The sequence below is a fragment of the Scheffersomyces amazonensis genome (assembly GCF_036850825.1).
Source record: "Scheffersomyces amazonensis strain UFMG-HMD-26.3 chromosome Unknown RJT21scaffold_6, whole genome shotgun sequence".
Lineage (NCBI taxonomy): Eukaryota > Fungi > Ascomycota > Pichiomycetes > Serinales > Debaryomycetaceae > Scheffersomyces > Scheffersomyces amazonensis.
In genome coordinates this window covers 59,117-78,052 of record NW_027042746.1, presented here as the reverse complement: position 1 = coordinate 78,052, position 18,936 = coordinate 59,117, and the positions used below count along the sequence as shown (strand labels likewise).

The 18,936-nt window shown below is 31.2% G+C and overlaps 11 protein-coding genes across 11 annotated transcripts; 7 read left to right on the top strand and 4 right to left on the bottom strand. All coding sequences in view use genetic code 12, as the record gives it.

The window, feature by feature from the left end:
- The first annotated feature begins 1 nt into the window (after position 1).
- On the top strand, positions 2-1,108 carry ATP16 (F1F0 ATP synthase subunit delta). The gene has a single exon (XM_064884777.1). The coding sequence runs from the start codon at positions 148-150 to the stop codon at positions 634-636; it is 489 nt and encodes a 162-aa protein (XP_064736562.1). The 5' UTR covers positions 2-147; the 3' UTR covers positions 637-1,108.
- Positions 1,109-2,737, top strand: XYL2 (L-iditol 2-dehydrogenase). Its single transcript, XM_064884778.1, has one exon. It carries the CDS (start codon positions 1,581-1,583, stop codon positions 2,673-2,675), a length of 1,095 nt encoding a protein of 364 aa, XP_064736561.1. The 5' UTR covers positions 1,109-1,580; the 3' UTR covers positions 2,676-2,737.
- On the bottom strand, positions 2,711-4,844 carry PUT4 (Put4p). Its single transcript, XM_064879876.1, has one exon. It carries the CDS (start codon positions 4,495-4,497, stop codon positions 2,800-2,802), a length of 1,698 nt encoding a protein of 565 aa, XP_064736560.1. The 5' UTR covers positions 4,498-4,844; the 3' UTR covers positions 2,711-2,799.
- Positions 4,845-5,437: 593 nt separating this feature from the next.
- Positions 5,438-6,023, top strand: RJT21DRAFT_122061 (mitochondrial 54S ribosomal protein mL59). The gene has a single exon (XM_064882283.1). It carries the CDS (start codon positions 5,487-5,489, stop codon positions 5,955-5,957), a length of 471 nt encoding a protein of 156 aa, XP_064736559.1. The 5' UTR covers positions 5,438-5,486; the 3' UTR covers positions 5,958-6,023.
- RJT21DRAFT_122060 (mRNA splicing protein) lies at positions 6,024-6,769 on the bottom strand. Its single transcript, XM_064882282.1, has one exon. It carries the CDS (start codon positions 6,594-6,596, stop codon positions 6,192-6,194), a length of 405 nt encoding a protein of 134 aa, XP_064736558.1. The 5' UTR covers positions 6,597-6,769; the 3' UTR covers positions 6,024-6,191.
- Positions 6,760-8,032, top strand: RJT21DRAFT_122059 (uncharacterized protein). The gene has a single exon (XM_064882281.1). It carries the CDS (start codon positions 6,790-6,792, stop codon positions 7,912-7,914), a length of 1,125 nt encoding a protein of 374 aa, XP_064736557.1. The 5' UTR covers positions 6,760-6,789; the 3' UTR covers positions 7,915-8,032.
- A 4-nt stretch (positions 8,033-8,036) lies between these two features.
- Positions 8,037-11,311, top strand: RJT21DRAFT_48637 (uncharacterized protein). Its single transcript, XM_064884773.1, has one exon. The coding sequence runs from the start codon at positions 8,224-8,226 to the stop codon at positions 11,284-11,286; it is 3,063 nt and encodes a 1,020-aa protein (XP_064736556.1). The 5' UTR covers positions 8,037-8,223; the 3' UTR covers positions 11,287-11,311.
- MAL2 (oligo-1,6-glucosidase IMA1) lies at positions 11,312-13,235 on the bottom strand. The gene has a single exon (XM_064884774.1). The coding sequence runs from the start codon at positions 13,110-13,112 to the stop codon at positions 11,337-11,339; it is 1,776 nt and encodes a 591-aa protein (XP_064736555.1). The 5' UTR covers positions 13,113-13,235; the 3' UTR covers positions 11,312-11,336.
- Positions 13,236-14,217, top strand: IAH1 (isoamyl acetate-hydrolyzing esterase). The gene has a single exon (XM_064884775.1). The coding sequence runs from the start codon at positions 13,359-13,361 to the stop codon at positions 14,154-14,156; it is 798 nt and encodes a 265-aa protein (XP_064736554.1). The 5' UTR covers positions 13,236-13,358; the 3' UTR covers positions 14,157-14,217.
- RJT21DRAFT_133316 (uncharacterized protein) lies at positions 14,218-15,943 on the bottom strand (the record flags this gene model as incomplete). The annotated part of the gene is made up of 2 exons (XM_064883186.1): positions 14,218-15,744; positions 15,790-15,943. 2 exons carry the CDS (start codon positions 15,941-15,943, stop codon positions 14,279-14,281), a joined length of 1,620 nt encoding a protein of 539 aa, XP_064736553.1. The 3' UTR covers positions 14,218-14,278.
- Positions 15,944-17,075: 1,132 nt separating this feature from the next.
- On the top strand, positions 17,076-18,839 carry RJT21DRAFT_122057 (Zn(II)2Cys6 transcription factor domain-containing protein). Its single transcript, XM_064882280.1, has one exon. The coding sequence runs from the start codon at positions 17,225-17,227 to the stop codon at positions 18,779-18,781; it is 1,557 nt and encodes a 518-aa protein (XP_064736552.1). The 5' UTR covers positions 17,076-17,224; the 3' UTR covers positions 18,782-18,839.
- The last annotated feature ends 97 nt before the right edge of the window (positions 18,840-18,936 follow it).

Below are 18,936 nucleotides of genomic sequence, written 5' to 3'. Positions count from 1 at the left end.
TTAACATTTTTTTTTGTGAGCACCATAACAAATTAAACATATCCAGTGCGTAATTCGGTCAATTGAAAATTTTATAGTGAAAAAAAAAGTTCAAGTTAACGTTGACCATATTGAATTAGCCCAGTCATTAAGTATAAATAAATAAAGATGTTTAGACAAGCCGTTCGTCAAGTTGCTAAGCAATCCAGCTCAGTTGTTAGAAGAAGTTATGCTACTGAAAGTAGTTCTACTGCATCAGATGCTTTAAAATTATCATTAGCTTTACCACATCAAACATTATATTCTGAAGCTGAAGTTCAACAAGTTAATTTACCATCAGTTAATGGTGATTTAGGTATTTTAGCTAATCACATTCCAATTGTTGAACAATTAAGACCAGGTTTATTAGAAATTATTTCTAAAGGTGGAGAAACTGATCAATACTTTGTTAGTGGAGGTATTGCAACTGTTCAACCAGGTAATAAATTAACCATCAGTGCTATTGAAGCTTTCAAACCAGATCAATTTGATGCTCAAGCTGTCAAAAACTTGATTGCTGATGCTCAAAAGAGAGCTGCTTCTAGTGATGAAGTTGTTGTTGCTGAAGCTAATATTGAATTGGAAGTTTTAGAAGCTTTACAAGGTGTTGCTAAATAAATTAAATGAGAATGAATCAATTAATCAATTACTGTACACTATCCAATCAATAAAAAAAAAAAATCAACTCATATGATGACATTTTAGAAAAGAGAATGAAAAAGTTATCAATTTGCATTTAATCAACCAATTAATCAGTCTAGTCCATTGATAAATTAGCCCAATTACTGATTAGGTTAAGCAATGGATCTATTCAATCCATCCTTATTTCTTATATCATTTATTATTATTACTCCAATTATATTTCCAAAATATACAATATACATTACGAATTAGAAAGATTTAATGAAATTCCGTTCAAGTAAAGTAAAACGAATTAAATTAAAATAAGCCTTTGTATATGAAGTGTAGTGATAATCAACTAATGGTTCTGTAGAAATGTAGAAATAAAGTGTTTAACTAAACAGGATCGGCTGACCTAATAATTACTATACTATTTTACTAACGCACATTGAGTTTAGTTCTCGGATCAATTATATATATATTATTTTTAATAATAGTAGATGAACGGATTAATTATTCCGATATAATTTTTGTTAGTTTAATGGTCTAAATATAAACATTAAATTTACTCCAGGTCTAATAATGACTTAAGAAGGTATAGTCAGCCTTACATAACTTTATTAGCTAATGCCGAACAAATGTGGAAATCAATCCGGTTTGAACTTCTTAATAAAAATTTGCCCATAGTTAGCACCGACAGAAAAAGGCGGATCTCAAAATAAATTTAATGAAGAAGGTGGAAGAACACACCGAAAATTTCCCCATACTTCACGAGGTTCGAGCTGGATGAAAATTCATCTTTTTAATAACACTCCACTTCACTCCACTTTTTTCATATAAATACACGTATTTGTCATTCGACTTTTTTAATTTTATATAATTTTATTAAGTTGATTTGTTTTAAGTCATCGTAGTATTTTATTTTATATAATATCTTTAAAATGGTTGCTAATCCTTCCCTTGTCCTTAATAAAATTGACGATATTAGTTTCGAAACTTATGAAGCTCCAGAAATTACAGAATCAACAGATGTAATCGTTGAAGTTAAAAAAACAGGTATTTGTGGTTCTGATATTCATTATTATGCCCATGGTAAAATTGGACATTTTGTCTTAACTAAACCAATGGTTTTAGGTCATGAATCTTCCGGTATAGTTACTCAAGTAGGTAAAGGTGTAACTTCCCTCAAAGTTGGTGATAAAGTTGCCATTGAACCTGGTATTCCATCAAGATTTAGTGATGCTTATAAATCTGGTCATTATAACTTATGTCCTCACATGAGTTTTGCTGCCACTCCAAATTCAACTGAAGGTGAACCAAATCCTCCAGGTACCTTATGTAAATATTTTAAATCTCCAGAAGATTTCTTAGTTAAATTACCAGATCACGTTTCATTAGAATTAGGTGCAATGGTAGAACCATTAACTGTTGGTGTTCATGCTTCTAGATTAGGTTCCGTTAAATTTGGTGATATCGTAGCTGTTTTCGGTGCTGGTCCAGTTGGTCTTTTAACTGCTGCTGTTGCTAAGTCTTTCGGTGCTGCTGCCGTTATTGTCATTGATATTTTCGACAACAAATTACAAATGGCTAAAGATATTGGTGCTGCTACTCATACTTTCAACTCAAAGACTGGGGGTGATTACAAGGCTTTGATTGCTGCTTTCGATGGACAAGAACCAAATGTTGTTTTGGAATGTACTGGTGCTGAACCATGTATTAATACTGGTGTTAATATCTTGGCTCAAGGAGGTAGATTTGTTCAAGTTGGTAATGCTCCTGGTCCAGTTAAATTTCCAATTACAGAATTTGCTACTAAAGAATTAACCTTATTTGGATCTTTCAGATATGGTTATGGTGATTATAAAACTGCTGTATCCATCTTAGATGCAAACTATAAAAACGGTAAAGATAAAGCTCCAATTGATTTTGAAGCTTTAATCACTCACAGATTTGATTTCAAAGATGCCATTAAAGCTTATGATTTGGTAAGAGCAGGTAGTGGTGCTGTTAAATGTATTATTTCTGGTCCAGAATAATCTCAAAATACCAATTTCCTTTATATATAACATATCATTATTTACATAATCTTATAGACTTAAAAAACATCATTTAATATCGAACTTGATTTTTCGTAGTTGACATAAATGGTTGCAAATTTCCTTAATTAAAACAGAAATCTGAAAATTTATACCATACATTGTACCAAAATCCAGTCTTTCTAGGATGATTCTCTTCATATTCTATATCTAACAATTCTTCTTCATCTATTTCTTTCTTTCCAGAAGTGATATCTGCTTCTAAACCACTTCTATATTTGGTTTTCTTAAATATTTTCCAGAATATGAATAAGAAAACAAATAATACAGGAGCAAAATAAGATGTGAATAAGTTAGCCACAGTGAATTGACCTGGGAAGAATATCCAAAAACCATTACATAATAATACCATAACATTGATAAAAAATCCAAAATAGGTAAATGGTGTTAACCATTTTGCTACTTTGAAATATGGATAAGAATCACTATTTATATCTACCCCTTGTGCCTTTAATGCAATTCTAAATTTAAAATAAGTGATCCACATACAGATATAAGTACACAATATTCCAGTAGTTGATAAATTTACAAACCAATTGAATACATTGGCTGTAGAATTTGATATACTTAAATAAGCAAAACATGAAATAAGTGATGTGAATACCACACAATAGATGGGAGCACCATTCTTTAAACATTTACAAAAGAATCTAGGTAAGTAACCTGCTAAACCAGCACTATAAGCCGTTCTTGTAGCACCATAGAAGAAAGCATTCCCACAAGAGAATCCAGATGACATGATCAACGCATTAACTAAAGAATCAAGACCGTGTACTCCAACATTTCTTATTCCAATTACCCATGGTGATGCGGCAGCACCTGCTTGACCTTTTTTAATTGCATCTTCTAAACCTGGATTAGTTGATGAACATAATGTGTTCATGAAGAAGATTCCACCAAAATAAAATAAATAGATACGAATATAAGCATTTTTACTAGCTAGAGCAATATTCTTTCTTGGGTTCCTTATTTCACCTGATACCATGGCCAACAAATCAGGTCCACCACAAGCTAAAGCTGCAAAAATAAATACATTCCACCAACCTAAAAAGTTTCCCAATGAACCTTCTTTCAAATATGGTCTGAATAAACCTCCTTCTTTCCAATTTTGAAATCCATAAGCATCATGTTTTGGATTACCTCCACACATAGAGATTAATCCGAATAACATCAACCCCACAATAAGTAAGACTTTAAGCATTGCACTAAAGAATTCAATTTCACCATACCAGTTAACCCCATAAATATTAAAGAAGAAATAACAAACCAAACATATCGTAATAAAAACACCTGAGTTTACATCTGTCCAGAACTTGATAACTAAAGCTACAGAGACAGCTTCCAAACAAACGAACATACATGAAGTATATAAATATATCAATGTTGTAGCGAACCCTAACGCTGGGTCTACAAATCTAGCTGCAAAATGTAAAAAACTACCCTTAATTGGTAGATAAGAACACATTTCACCTGTACATTGCATCAATACCCAAATCATAAATACAGCATAAATGACGAATCCAAGGAATAATGATAATGATCCTGAAGTCATGAGTGGAGAGGAAACCCCTACAAATAGACCCACACCAATAGACTGACCGATAATCATTAAAGATATATGTCTTGTTTCTAATTTTCTCTTAGTTTCACCATATTTTGAGTAGTCGACATTAGTATGAAAATCTGCTGGCTCTTCAATCGAGTAAGAAGTACCCACCGACTCAATATCTATACCTGTTTTAATTTCTTTAGTTTCTAACATTTTAATTAGACATTTTGTGAAAATTTTACATTTACAATCTTCAAAATAGCAATAATGCTATCTTATATACGGCTGACTTCTTACGATAACCATATGTATCACTAATCTGTAATCATTATATTTATCCAATAATAAATACTTGCCTAGCATTCAAAAGACTATACATTTTTAACATGGAATCTTATTCTAAATAGGGATAATTCCGCTACAAACCATTCAGCCCCCGATATGAAATTTAAGTTTTTCTAATCTTAATTTTTTTTGCAGTTAGTTTGAAACGACCGAGTGGAGACAATATGATATACAATACAAAAATCCAACTCTATTTTTCTATAATTAGTCACATCCGCTAAAACAAAGACGATAATAAAGGAAATAAAAATTTAACTTAACAGCTGATAAGGCAATTAGTTAAATTATCATGTCATATTCTTAATACCGATAATTGTATCTATGCCCAGAAATAAAAGGGCCACAAAAAGAGCAATTATATTGTAAAGTGAGATATAAGCGTCGGGTATTGAAATAAATCCTTTAATTGATTGCCGCTATTTCAGATATTCTTGGGTTATGTTACTGTAATAGTCTTGAACCGCTTAGATAGAGTTGACTTCTTAAAATTAGTTATTATTGCAAAAGGTCAAAGTCCGTGGTGAATCACGTGCTGCAAACTGTAACTCTGATAAATTATTGGCTAGTAATTGACATTGATTTCCCTCTTTTGGTAGAATATCATAACCCACACAATGTAACCTTTGCTTCTATGATCTTCCTATTGTAATGATCATCTGAAAGATGAATTCCGCAACTCATTTATCATTATATATACTTAATATTAATTATACATAGTTAAGAAACTCTCGGCCTGCACATAGACCTTCACCAAAAATTTTTCAGAAGTTTGCGTCAATAAAAAACTTCAATATGAAGTAAGTGTACTATAGAACTAAGAGGACCAACTATCCCTACAATAATAATATAACAACATAATGTCTTTAACATCAAAGGAAGCATTCGCCAAGCTTCCCCAAAAGCTCCACAACTTCTTTATAAAATTTCCTCCAAGACCTTTTGTGGAATATAGTAATAAATCAACCATAACAACTGATCCAAAACTAAATCCATTCTTACCTAATAAAAATCCTGAAAGTGGTAGATGGCATGGAGCTAAAATCTCATTAAGAAGATCATCTGATTTATATAAAATGGCCAGAAAGTTTGGTATTCAAGATTTATTACCACCATTACCAAAGAAATTCTATGAAGAGAAATATAATAATAAGAACTGGATGAGAGGTGTATTACAACAAAAGAAACATAAATGGGAAAGAGAATTACCACAGAAATTGGAAGCCAGAAAGGAAGCTCTTGCCAATATGGATGAAATCATTGTTAAAGCCAGACCATCTTATAAGAAACAAATTGAAAAGAGAGAAGCTCGTAAAAAGAACTGGTTTTGAATTAATTAAATTAATCATGATTCATCATTCTGCATTTTTACCTACTCTGTAAATAGATTCACCATATTCTTGTGTATTAGTTTAATGATATAATCATTATAATATTATATATTTATACATATCTGTAGATTAAACATTCTTTAATAATTCTAAAAGTTTGTTATAACATGCTAATCAAAAGACAATTTCTATAATACAAAGAGACCAGGGACCAGTATCTCCATCCATAAACATTTAAAATGGTCTGGGTCTTCCTCCTCTTGATCCACCCCTTGGACCACCCCTTGATGGTCTACCACCTCTACCAGCTGGACCTCCACCTCTTGATGTTTGAGGATCTCTTGCACCAGGACCAGCACCTTGACCTTTAATTTTAACGACACTTTTAGCTAGAATTGCCTCAATATTAATTTCATCTGGTAATATTATTTGTCTGATTTGATTTCCTCTTATATTCATATATTCTAATAATTGAGGATCTTGATAAGGTTGAATTAATTTAATATTCTTTAATGATAAATTCATCAGAGGCGTACATGATAATAATTGACCACTTATAGAGTTCCCATTTTTAAGTTCTACTGTTACAGGCAGACTAGTAGAACTAGGTAAATTCATTAAAAATCGAACTAACTTCATATTGATCTACAAATGTGATTAGTCTTACAGATAACTCGTTGAAAACCAGTTATTTTTGGTTTAATAGTAAGTACTTTTTCTCTCTTGGCTTTGGTGATGGAGTGTGCGTACAAAATTTGGGGATTATGTGAGATTTTTCATATTACGTATGCACTTCCCAATCATATACATAATTAACTAAACATCCAGACCAATGCCTAACCAATCTCTGACGTTGGCTGAGAGTATCAAGAATATTCCTCCTGTTACCAGGTTCTTTACAATTACTACTGTTATAGTATGTTTTGCCAATTCATTAAAAATTATTCAACCTCAAGATTTAATATGTTATTTACCATTATTATTAGATAAATTATATCAAGTTAATTTTATAGTTCATAAAGGTAATTATTATCAAATAGTTACTTCGATTATTTGGTTATTATTTCAAAGTTATAGGTTTTTTACTGCCTTTTTATTACCTTATGGATTGTTTGTTGATCAACCATTCCAAGCAATTCTTGATATTTATTTCTTTTATACATTTGCTAATCATTTAGAAAGTCATCAAGGTAAATTTAGAAGAAATTTCCCGGATTGTCTTTGGTTTACTTTATTGGCTGGTACATGTATAGTATTAACTACTTTATTTTATAATGCATTTATTGATCCTAATCATTTTCCAATTCATCATCAAATGATGTTAAGTTGTGTGACATATATTTGGTCAAGATCTCTGAAAAATTCAGTAATTAATTTCTTAGGTTTAATTCCAATTAAAGCATATTATTTACCATTATTTAATTTATTTTTTAAATTAATAGTTAGTGGTTATCCTTCATTTTTAGATACTTCAATTGGAATATTTGGAGGTTATATTTATCAATGTATTCAATCAGATACTTTACCAATTTATAATTTATTTCCTGGTGCATATGGATTTAATTCTAATTCAAATAATCCTGGTAGAAGAGTTGGAACTATTCATTTACTTAATACTGAAGGTAGTTCAGCTGATTTTATTGAAGATTCTATCTTTGATAAAGGTTATTTAAAGGCTCCAATTTGGTTATATAATTTATTAAATTATCCTACCAATAATTCCAAGCGTACTACAGCATTTTTAGAGATTGGAACTCGTCCTAATAATAATAATAATTCTAGAGGAATTCCTGTTGGTGGTGGAGGAGGTGCAACTAGTACAGGAGTTAATGGACATAATTCTAATGCTACGAGACGAATTAATCTGTTAGAAGATTCGCCTCCAGCTCCAACCTATACATCATGGTTTGGAGCAGAACATGCTTTCCAAGGTAAAGGTCACAGATTAGGAGATTAAATATATATACCTATATATATATATATGTATATCAAACTTACATAAACACATACATATATATAAATTCATATACTAAATATATAAACATTAACGTCAAAAAAGTAAACATAAAATATACTTTAGCCGGTGTTTCATAATGTAACACTGTGACATTTGAGGTACAAAAATTAGTTGACATCATAGAGGGGGGAAAAAGCCGATGGCTTATACCGAAAAGCGAAAACCGAAAATATTCGATAACAAATAATAAAATAAAATAAATATCTCTAGTTAATTCGGCAATTAAATAGTTTAAATTATTCAATTGATATGTCTGACTCGGTGAATGGGCCAGTAGATTCAAATATTAAACAATCTCCTCGGATTTTACCAATTTATCCTGAAAATCCTAATGATTTTTCTCGAACTTCTAGTGTAACTCATATCCCTAAAATTAAAACTAGTGGAATTATTCTGGGACCAGCTCTGGGTAATGGACTGGGGATTGGATTTCCTGGAGGTAATGGTTTACCAATTAGTGGAGGTGGAATTAAACAACGAAAGAAATCTCGACCCCATTTAAAGAGGAATTCTACTATTAGTGGTAGTCATCAAAATTTTATTTATTCAGTTGATGATGATGTTAATGAAGATGTTGATGATAATAAAGATGAAGAAATTGAAGTAACTAATGATAGAGATTATTTGGAAGGTTATAATGATGCATTAAAGGCATTACATCAAAGAAGATCTAAATTAATAATTCGATCATCAGATGATTTAAATAAAGTTAAACAAATTGAATCTCATATAACAAAAGATTTAATAGATGCTGAAGAAAATATGAAACTTTTGGATAATTTTAGAGATAATGATAATATTGCTGATAATACTATTGAATCAGAAGAAGATTTAGAAGTAAGTTTTCATGAAGATAATGAATCTATTCGTACATCATCTTCATCAAATACAATAGAATCATTAAATTTAAAGGATAGACAAGCTGCTATTAATAAAACTCATCCTTTTGGTATTAAAATTTGGAAACCTTCTTTATATAAAAAGCAAAGATCGGTGGCTGCCAGAGCTGAAGAAGATATTCATGATTTTGATCCTACAAAACCTAAAAGAATCTTTTGGGGAGTTACCCTAACAAATTTACTTTGGTCTTTATTTATTGGTATACCATTATTTATTCTTTGCATTTCTGGAGGTTGTATAGTATTTATATCATCAGGATTTGGAATTCATCGAGCTCTGAGACCTTATGTTCGATTATTATTTAAATTGGGTAAATATTGGTTATACCCATTTGGTAAATTTGTACTTTTAAATAAAGATGAAAATTATTTAAATGAAGATGAACAATATGGAAGAACTTTAAAAGAATTTCAAAGATGGAGATTACAAGAAGAAGGTCGATTATTCTTTGCTCCACCTAGAAGAAATACTCAAAGTGCAGAATCAAGACCTTTATTAAAAGATCATAAGGGTAGACCACTTGGAGATGCATATTCTTCATTAGGTGGAGAAGATCAAAATAGTCAAACTCATAATGAATCTATAGTAGATAATGATGAACAAGATCTTGAACAAGATCAAGACCAAGATCAAGACCAAGATATTAAGATGCGTCTTTTTGGTAGAGGAAGCTGGTCTTCTGGACGTTTAGCATTTTATCTTTTCTTTCATGTTGTATTACAACCAATCTTATATATAATTGGATTTTTTTGTTGGCTTATAGTTTTTACAATTCCAATGGCTAATATTACTAATACTATATGTTATCATTTAAGACGTCATCCATTAGCGTTAGATTTTGAAATTGAAAAGGAATATTATAAAAGACATCAAAAAAAGAAAAAGAATCAAATGATTATTTTATGTACTTATAGATGTTGTGGATCTCATTATTATAAGTATACAATTGATGGTACTAATATTTTCTTTATAAATTTATTAGCAGCAGTTATATTTGTTATATTTGATTTTTATGTATTTAAAGAACAATTAGAATGGGATTCATGGTTTACTGATTCAACATTTATATTTTGTGCATGTCTTTTTTCAATTATTCCATTAGCTTATTTTATTGGTCAAGCTGTAGCATCTATTTCTGCTCAATCATCTATGGGAGTTGGTGCAGTTATAAATGCCTTTTTTTCAACAATTGTTGAAATCTTTTTATATTGTGTTGCATTAAATCAAGGTAAAGGTAAATTAGTTGAAGGATCAATGATTGGTTCAATTTTAGGGGGAGTATTATTATTACCGGGTTTATCAATGTGTGGTGGTGCATTAGTTCGGAAAACTCAAAAATATAATCCAAAATCAGCTGGAGTATCATCAACAATGTTTTTATTTGCTATGGTAGTAATGTTTGCTCCTTCATTATTTTATCAAATTTATGGTCCTTATCAAATTAGATGTAAAAAATGTGAATTTAATCTTTTTGAAGATGATTGTACAAAATGTCGATTTGTTCAACCTTCACTTGAATTAGATGTATTATATTATAAAATAATTCAACCATTTTCTTTAATTGTAGCTGGTTCTTTATTTGCTACTTATATTTGTGGATTGTATTTTACATTAAAGACTCATGCTTCATTAATTTGGGCAACTCATGAACCAACAAATCTTAAAAAGGATGAACTGTCCTATAGATCTCCAAGTGTATCAAGTTTTGCAACTCCACAACAAATTCCTGCTGGTTCAAGTAAAGTTCCTCAACGTCTTAGTAGTTTACCACCTTCAGCTTTAAAATCACTTGCTTCACCATTAATTCATAGAAAACTGGTGGATGATACTCCTATAAAAGTGGTTGAAGAAAATGAACATGAAGGTGGAGGTCATGATGCGCCAAATTGGTCAACCACAAAATCAGCTATAATCTTATTAGGTGCTACATTATTATATGCAATTATTGCTGAAATTTTAGTGGATACTGTAGATGCAGTATTGGCTGATTATCCAATTGATCCAAAATTTTTAGGATTAACAGTTTTTGCATTAGTTCCAAATACTACTGAATTTTTAAATGCTATTTCATTTGCAGTTGGTGGTAATGTGGCATTATCTATGGAGATTGGTAGTGCATATGCATTACAAGTAGTATTAATTCAAATACCTTCTTTGGTATTTTATTCTATTTCTATGGGATTTATTAATGTTGAACAAATGTTTTCCCTAGTATTTCCAAGATGGGATATCATTGCAACTTTAATTTCTATATATTTGTTTACATACATTTATGCTGAAGGTAGATCTAATTATTTCAAAGGATTTATCTTAATCATTATGTATGCGGTAGTTATGATTGGGTTTTGGTTTAATGATAAAATTGAATCATTGAATGATGGTTATACTGGATCTCGCGATTCATATATTTAGTTACTTTATGCTTACTATATATATATATATATATAAATGAATAAATGAATTCATTGTACCAAATATATTCTTGACTCATAAGGCATTAATTGTGTCTCACTTAATTCTTTGCTTTGATTACTAAGAATTAAAGTTAGTGTCTTGTCTGGAAGTAAATTAACAAAGTTTACTGATTTAGCAGTGAAGTTTATAACCACATAAGCTTTGTTTCCTCTTTCGTCAATTTTAAGAAATGTAAAAATGTTCTCATTTTCCCAGTCTAAGATTTCTAATCTTCCATAAACAAATAGTTCTTTATACTGTTTTCTTAACCGGATAGCTTGTTTCCAGAAACTAAGCATTGATGTTGGGTCATGGAGTTGTGATTCGACATTGATTTGTTCATAGTTATCATGAACTCGAGTCCAAGGTGTACCACTAGTGAACCCTCCTTGACTTGAAGAATTCCATTGAATTGGAGATCTGGCATTATCTCTAGCCATTAAATTAATAACATCCATTAACTTTTCATTGTCTCCCGTTTTAGATCCATTCTCCCGGAAATAATTGACAGTATTAATATCCTGATACTCTTTTATATCCCAACTTCGAGGAAGATTAATCATTCCAATCTCTTGACCTTGATAAATAAATTCAGTCCCAGTTAATGCCACTTGTAAAGTTGCTAAAGCTTTACCTGATTGAACTCTGAATTCAGGTGAATCATTACCAAATCGAGAAATTGATCTGGGTTGATCATGATTCTCAATAAATATTGTAGACCAAGCATCAGTACCTTCTGAAAAGGAACTTTGAGTATGAAAGGCTCTTTTAAAATCAATCAAATCATACCCTTTATAACGAAACCTATCTCGTGAATCAACTCCTACTTCAACAACATCAAATAAAAACATCATATTCATTTCTTTAGCTTCTTCACTAACATATTTTAAAGATTCTTCTCTTGTAGAATGTCCAACTTCTCCCACAGTTATAGCATTAAATGGTTCTATAAATCTTTCATATATTTCCTTATGAAATTCATGAATCCTAGGTCCATGTTGATGATAAAGTTTACATGGCTGAAAGTCTTTATCAGGGAAAATAATCGGTACATCCTTAAAGGATTGAACTTTTGAATACATACCAGCTGTATCAATTCTAAATCCATCAATTCCCTTTTGAAGCCAAAATAAAATGGCTGATTTATATATAGCTTCTCTTGCCAATTTGTTTTCCCAATTTAAATCAGGTTGAGATTCAGCAAATAAATGTAAATAATATTCATCAGTTAATTGATCATATGTCCAAGCAGAACCCGAGAAATAAGAACCCCAATTATTAGGAGGTTGACGATTACCATTTTCATCATATCTTGGAGGTTTCCAAATATACCAATCTCTTTTTGGATTAGTCTTTGATGATCTAGATTCTTTAAACCATTCATGTTGATTAGATGTATGATTTATAACCAAATCTAATATAATCTTTAACCCTCTCTTATGAGACTCATTTATGAGATCTTCCATATCATTCAAAGTCCCATATTTTTCATAGATCTTTTCATAGTCACTAATATCATATCCCATATCATCTTGAGGTGAATCATACATAGGACTTATCCAAATGACATCAATACCTAATTCTTTTAAATAATCTAATGTATCAACAATACCCCGTATATCTCCTACTCCATCTCCGTTAGAATCCTTATATGAAGCAGGCCATATTTGATATACTATAGATTCTTTCCACCATTGGTGCTTCACCGTTTGGTGACTCACCGTTTGGTGACTCACCGTTCGGTGATTCACTGATTGGTGATTCACTGATTGGTGATTCACCATTTTTCGTTAGCGATTAAAGGTTAATAAACTTTAGTGAAATTTTTCACCTATTTTATAGTGCGAAATGTGGGGGATGTTTTTCGGAACATCTCTGCAATTCCCGCAATAATACGGAGATATTATGTTATTATTAGACCATAAAATATTCTGGAGTTATAAATTGAGACCAAAATACGGATTATTTATTTCAATTTGCATGAGGGGTACAGTATAAGAATAGAAAAGTAAAGTTACAGTAAAAAAACAATGTCTGCAAGATTAAATAAATTTATTTTATTTGGAGATTCAGTTACTCAAATGAGTAATGACCAAGAAGTTGGATTTGGTTTACATCCAGCATTGCAAAACTTATATGCTAGAAAAGTAGATATTATTAATAGAGGTTATAATGGTTATAGTAGTGATCATGCCAAAGTAATTCTTCCAAAGATTTTAGAAGCAGAATTGAATGAATCCAAGAATAATGTTAAATTAATTACAATTTTCTTTGGAACAAATGATGTCTCACAATCAGATGATAAACTCGCTGAAGTTCAAGCTGTTCCACTTGATAGATATAAAGAGAATTTGGATTATATGATCAAATTAAGTTTAAAGTCAAATATTAAACCAATTGTTATAACTCCTGGTTTCCATGATGCAAAGTTAGCCAGAGAATTATACAAATTATATAATCGTAAGGTAACTGTTGATAATACTGATAACTTAAGACAACAATTATATGCTGCAGCCGCTGTGGAAGTTGCTAAAAGAAATAATGTGGCTTATGTGAATGTGTTTGAAGAATTCCTTAAAGATTCTAAATTTCCCTTAGATAAATTACATGCTTCTCATAGTGATACACCTGATGAAGATTATATAAGTGTACACGAATATATCAGAGATGGTATTCACTTCACTGCTAAAGCATATAAGATTCTTTTTGCTGCCGTAGTAAAGGCCATAAATGAAAATTATCCAGAGCTCAATGCCGAATCATTGCCTCAACAATTTACTGATTGGATAGATCTTGATCCTAAGAATGTTAATTCAGTCCTCGGTTAGATTATTCTATATAGTATTTACTATTATAAATGATCAAATTTTTGTTCTTGTCATTACTAGATTTGTAAGCTCAATAAATCAATATATTTAATAAGAAACGAAGTATAAAAAACTAACTAGATTTAAAATGATTCCTTTTCATTGCCAGCAATTTCAGATCCTTCTAAACTTTGTGCCTCCAGTTCCTTATCACTCTTTGCTCTTCTTTCATCTCTAAGACTCAAATATTGAGTCAAGAAAGTCAATACTAATCCTAGCGCAGCCAACACGGCAGTATAAGTAAATCCAATAAAATACTCGGGGGCTGTATTAGTGTTCCAAACAAGAATTGGAACCCAAGCTCCAGTAACATAAGCAAGTGTATTTGTACAAACAACAACAAAATTTCTTTTCATATCATTATGTAATAGTAATCTATTCATCCAAGAAACAATACCAGGTTGACCATAGGCTGTTGGGAATCCAATAAGGAAATAAGAAAGCCAATGAAGACCGATTGGAATATCCCAGACTGCCAAACATATACACCCAAATGTCACAAATATAAAATACAGACTTACAATGTAAACGTTAGTCTTACCCCCCAAGAAATCATTTAAGTAGAATATGATAAGTGTTATAATTACACCAACAGCATAAACCACTGATGGCCAAGTATTATAAGCGTATGATGATTTCTGCAATGTAACTTTTAACCATAATTGGAAAGTAGGATTACCGAAAGCAGCACAGGTATTGTTATAAGCAAGGAATAATAATGGGAAGACATAAATATGCCAAGTATTAAAGAATTCCTTGACTATTTTCCAACTGTATGGAACTCTGGTATTTAATTGGGCTTTTGCTTTCTTTCTTCTTTCTAACCCTACCAATTTATCTTCGAGAGTGAAATACCATACATCAGTAGTTGAAGGAGTATTAGGATTAGCAAAAAACGTATATATACCGATGGGGAAACTGATTATTGCATCAAATATAAACATCCATTTGAAAGGTTCTATACTTGAATGCTTGAACCTTGTAAGAATAGCCTGTTGAAGGGGACCAGATATAATACCCGAAACAACCCCAGAAATAGCAATATAAGCAGATCTTTTAGAAATTTCTGCAGTGCTATAATTGGAACCAACTAAGTATTCAAACCCAGGGAAAAATGCCAGCTCAAATAAAGCAACAAAGAAACGTAAGACATAAACACTTCTAATTTCTCCTCTGCCTGGTGTAATCATAAGTAAAGTTAAAATGGCCCAAATAATTTCTAAAGTACCTAAGTAATATCTTGCTTTTAATCTATGTAAAATTAAATTTGAAGGAATTTGACCAACGATATAACCGACAGTGAAAGCAGTAGTAACATAATTATATTGGTTATTGTACATACCATAGTATTCTTGCATACCATTAACATAAGCAGTAGTAACATTAGATTGATTTAAATTCTTAATAAAATAACCTAAACAAGCTGAAGACAAGAAAAAGAAATCTAATTTTAATAAATACTTTTGTTCCTTAGGATGTTTACCTGTACCATCCCACAAGAACTTTCTCAACTTAAACCATTTCGAAGTTTCCCTGTAATGAATTTCTTCTGGAGTTAAGTTCAAAGACAAATCAATATAAGTGTAAGAATCACTAGAATCATCTGATCCGACAGGATTAACTTCTATATTGACATTTCCCAGCTTTTCATCCTCGTCATGTTCAATTGTTCCTCTGTGATATCTATCATCTTGAACAAGCGCTTCAGAAGCAACATAAGCCTTGGCAATTTTCTTAAATAATGACATTGCCTAGAATTTATTTTCTTTTTACTTACTCTTATTTCCACTTCTATAATAATAATTTTAAAATTAGTTAGTTTATAGAGTATTTATAATGACTCCTTTATAAATGTCAAAATTTTCACTTTTCATTTTTCACTTTTCACTTTGAAGCACTGTGGACGCCCCAAATGTAATTGCAGCATGATCTACGTTATTATTTGTTTCTGTCGAATCACAATCATACGAGTCATTGAGGTAAGCTGAAACAATAGGTACTTTCAGAGATTCCTTATTAGGTTTCTCCGTTGTTCAAAGTGTGGCAGCTCGGATAAGAATTAATGATTGCGAAAAAACATTTGCGCATTTTTATTTTTCAGCCGCAATTTCTTTTGCTCTAATTACTAATTTAAAGATAATTTAGACTGTAAGCAATTGCGTCCCTTACACATTGATTAATTATAATTGGGCAAGATAGTGATAGATGCTGTGGTTCTTGGAAATAAGTATTTTATTGTTTGCCTTTAACCTTAGGATGACTCAATATGCCAATTAAATGTGTATGCATAAATCTTTCATTTCAGTCATTCTCTTCGAAAATGCGAAATTAGTGAATAAGCGCAAAACTATGGAAGTTCTCCGGTATAGGTCTAAATAAAGCTTTGAGTGAGAAACTGGATTGAGAATTGTGGCTACAAAACCTAAAATCAATATAATCAAATTGGGCCTAATATTTAGGCTCGGACATGTGTATGATTAAAGCGCGGACAGATCGGCCTCGCCTTTTCCTATCTCTTACACACCTTCTCTTATCGCCTAAAAATATTTAAAGACAGAATATCAGTAAGTACAAAATATAATATAGCATTCCCCTTCTGGAACAAAGTTTATCAATTTGTGTATAATTCAATTAGATTGCGAATACAATCCATCCACCACTTTTGCATACCTAATTACAGTTCGGTGAATCGGATTTAATCATTTCCTTATTCCAAAAGGGAGATTCCAAAGGGAGGATCTAATCTTTTAATCTCGTTTATGTTAATAGTCAACTGTGGAATGATAATACTAACATCTTCCTACCATTTCAATATCCTCGATATTCACACTGGAGTACTCTAATAGCATATGTTGTTAAGTTGTTAAACTATATTCTAACAGTTTGTGTAACATTAAGCTAAGGCGTGGGTCTAGCCAGAGAAAATGCGGGGCAGCGCACAATACTTTGAGGAATACAATAACTCCCAATCATAATAGTAAATAGAGTATAATCTTACAAGTAAGCTTTTTAAGAGCAGGATATGCTTAATGTTGTCAAGTGACTCGCCCAATAATATAATTCAGAATGAACCAAGCGTGAATGTAACTCGTGAAGTTTCAGTATCCGTACCATTACTAGAATCAGGTGCTTCTCTAAGCAAAGCTGAGACAAATCGTCGAACACATTCAAAAAGAAGGAGATCAACAACATATGGATCTACATTCAAATTATTTAAGGCTTGTAACTTTTGTCGAAAACGAAAGATAAAATGTGCCGTTAAATCCAATACCAATATTTGTGAAAATTGTCGACTTCATGATAGAGAATGTGTATTTGATCATGTTATTGTCAATCAGAAACTTCCCAAAGATGTCCTGCCTAAACCAAAATCAGATTCATTTATATTACATTCTCCTTTCTTGGATGTGAGTCCCCAGGCCTTATCTGAAGCCTCTCCTAGTTCCCTACTGCTGGGTTCGAATGTTACAGAGACTTTAGAAACTTTATATCACAACTACATTGAACACTACACTCCCTTCTTAGATGAAGAAATCTTCAAATATGACTTGGATAAATTTTGTGAAAGTTGTATTTATATCGCTGCCAAATGCAATTTTGATAGTAATTCACTTCAGTATATTGATAGCAGTTTCCATTTAAATTTAATTAATTCAACGATTGCTTCTCCTGATTTTGAATGGAATGAAGTTTCTTTGGCTTGTTTCTTTTTGGTTCCCTTGAGAGTTCCCATTGGAAATTCCATTATATATAAAAGTTTACTTTCATTTAATCAAATTCTGTCATCTACTGAAAAGGATCAATTGTCAATTAACTTGATACTTGGTGCCATGATCACTGATGCTTATTATTCCATGTTCAATGGATCAAAATTACTTATAACAGACCCATTAGTTCCATTTAAAACATTAACATATCTATCTACCTTAAATCCGACATTATTTGTATATCATTTCTTGTTTATTGGTTATTACATCTATACTATGATGTGGTTAGTCAATGATGAGAAATTGTCCTTTACAGAACGTAAATTACGGTTTTTACAACTTGAATTTGATATTCTTCTATGGCCCGCCAAACTTCCTGGTGAATTATTAATAGTAAAAGACAAGCTTGGAGGCAGTACTGAAGCTTTTATACTTCATTTACTTCATAACACATTATTATGTTGTTATTATACTTATGCATTAAAGAGAAAAGATACTATAGGTAGAATGATTGCAATGTCTCCGGTTCCAGGGTTATATCATTTCATTTCAGGATTAGCTCAAAGTACCTTTAATGTAGCAAAACAATTGGATGGAATTTGGACACTATTATCTGATTGTGTAGTTAAAACTGCTAAATGTTTAATTGATTTAAATGATATAATGGAATTTGATCAATTCAAGGTTCCTTTGTCGTTATTTATCAAATTTCAAAACGTTCATGATTTGGTTTGGCAAGATGAAGTTCATGGTAGTGCTACAACCATTCTAAAAGGGTTTACATATTACGATGATGATGTTGATGGTGCTGTTGTATTTTGGGTATTCAGAGATATTAGAAGTTTAGCATTACAGTCCCAAATTGTAGATAAAAGTTAATGTTTTCTATTCTCCGTACATAATTAATATGTTAATAAATACAGCAGAAGATGAAAAATTGTAGAAATTGAATTACTTCTATGTTTCACTGTTATAGTTTTATAATAGATTGCAAAAGACATTAAACTACATAAGCGACTTTCTAGCATTACAAT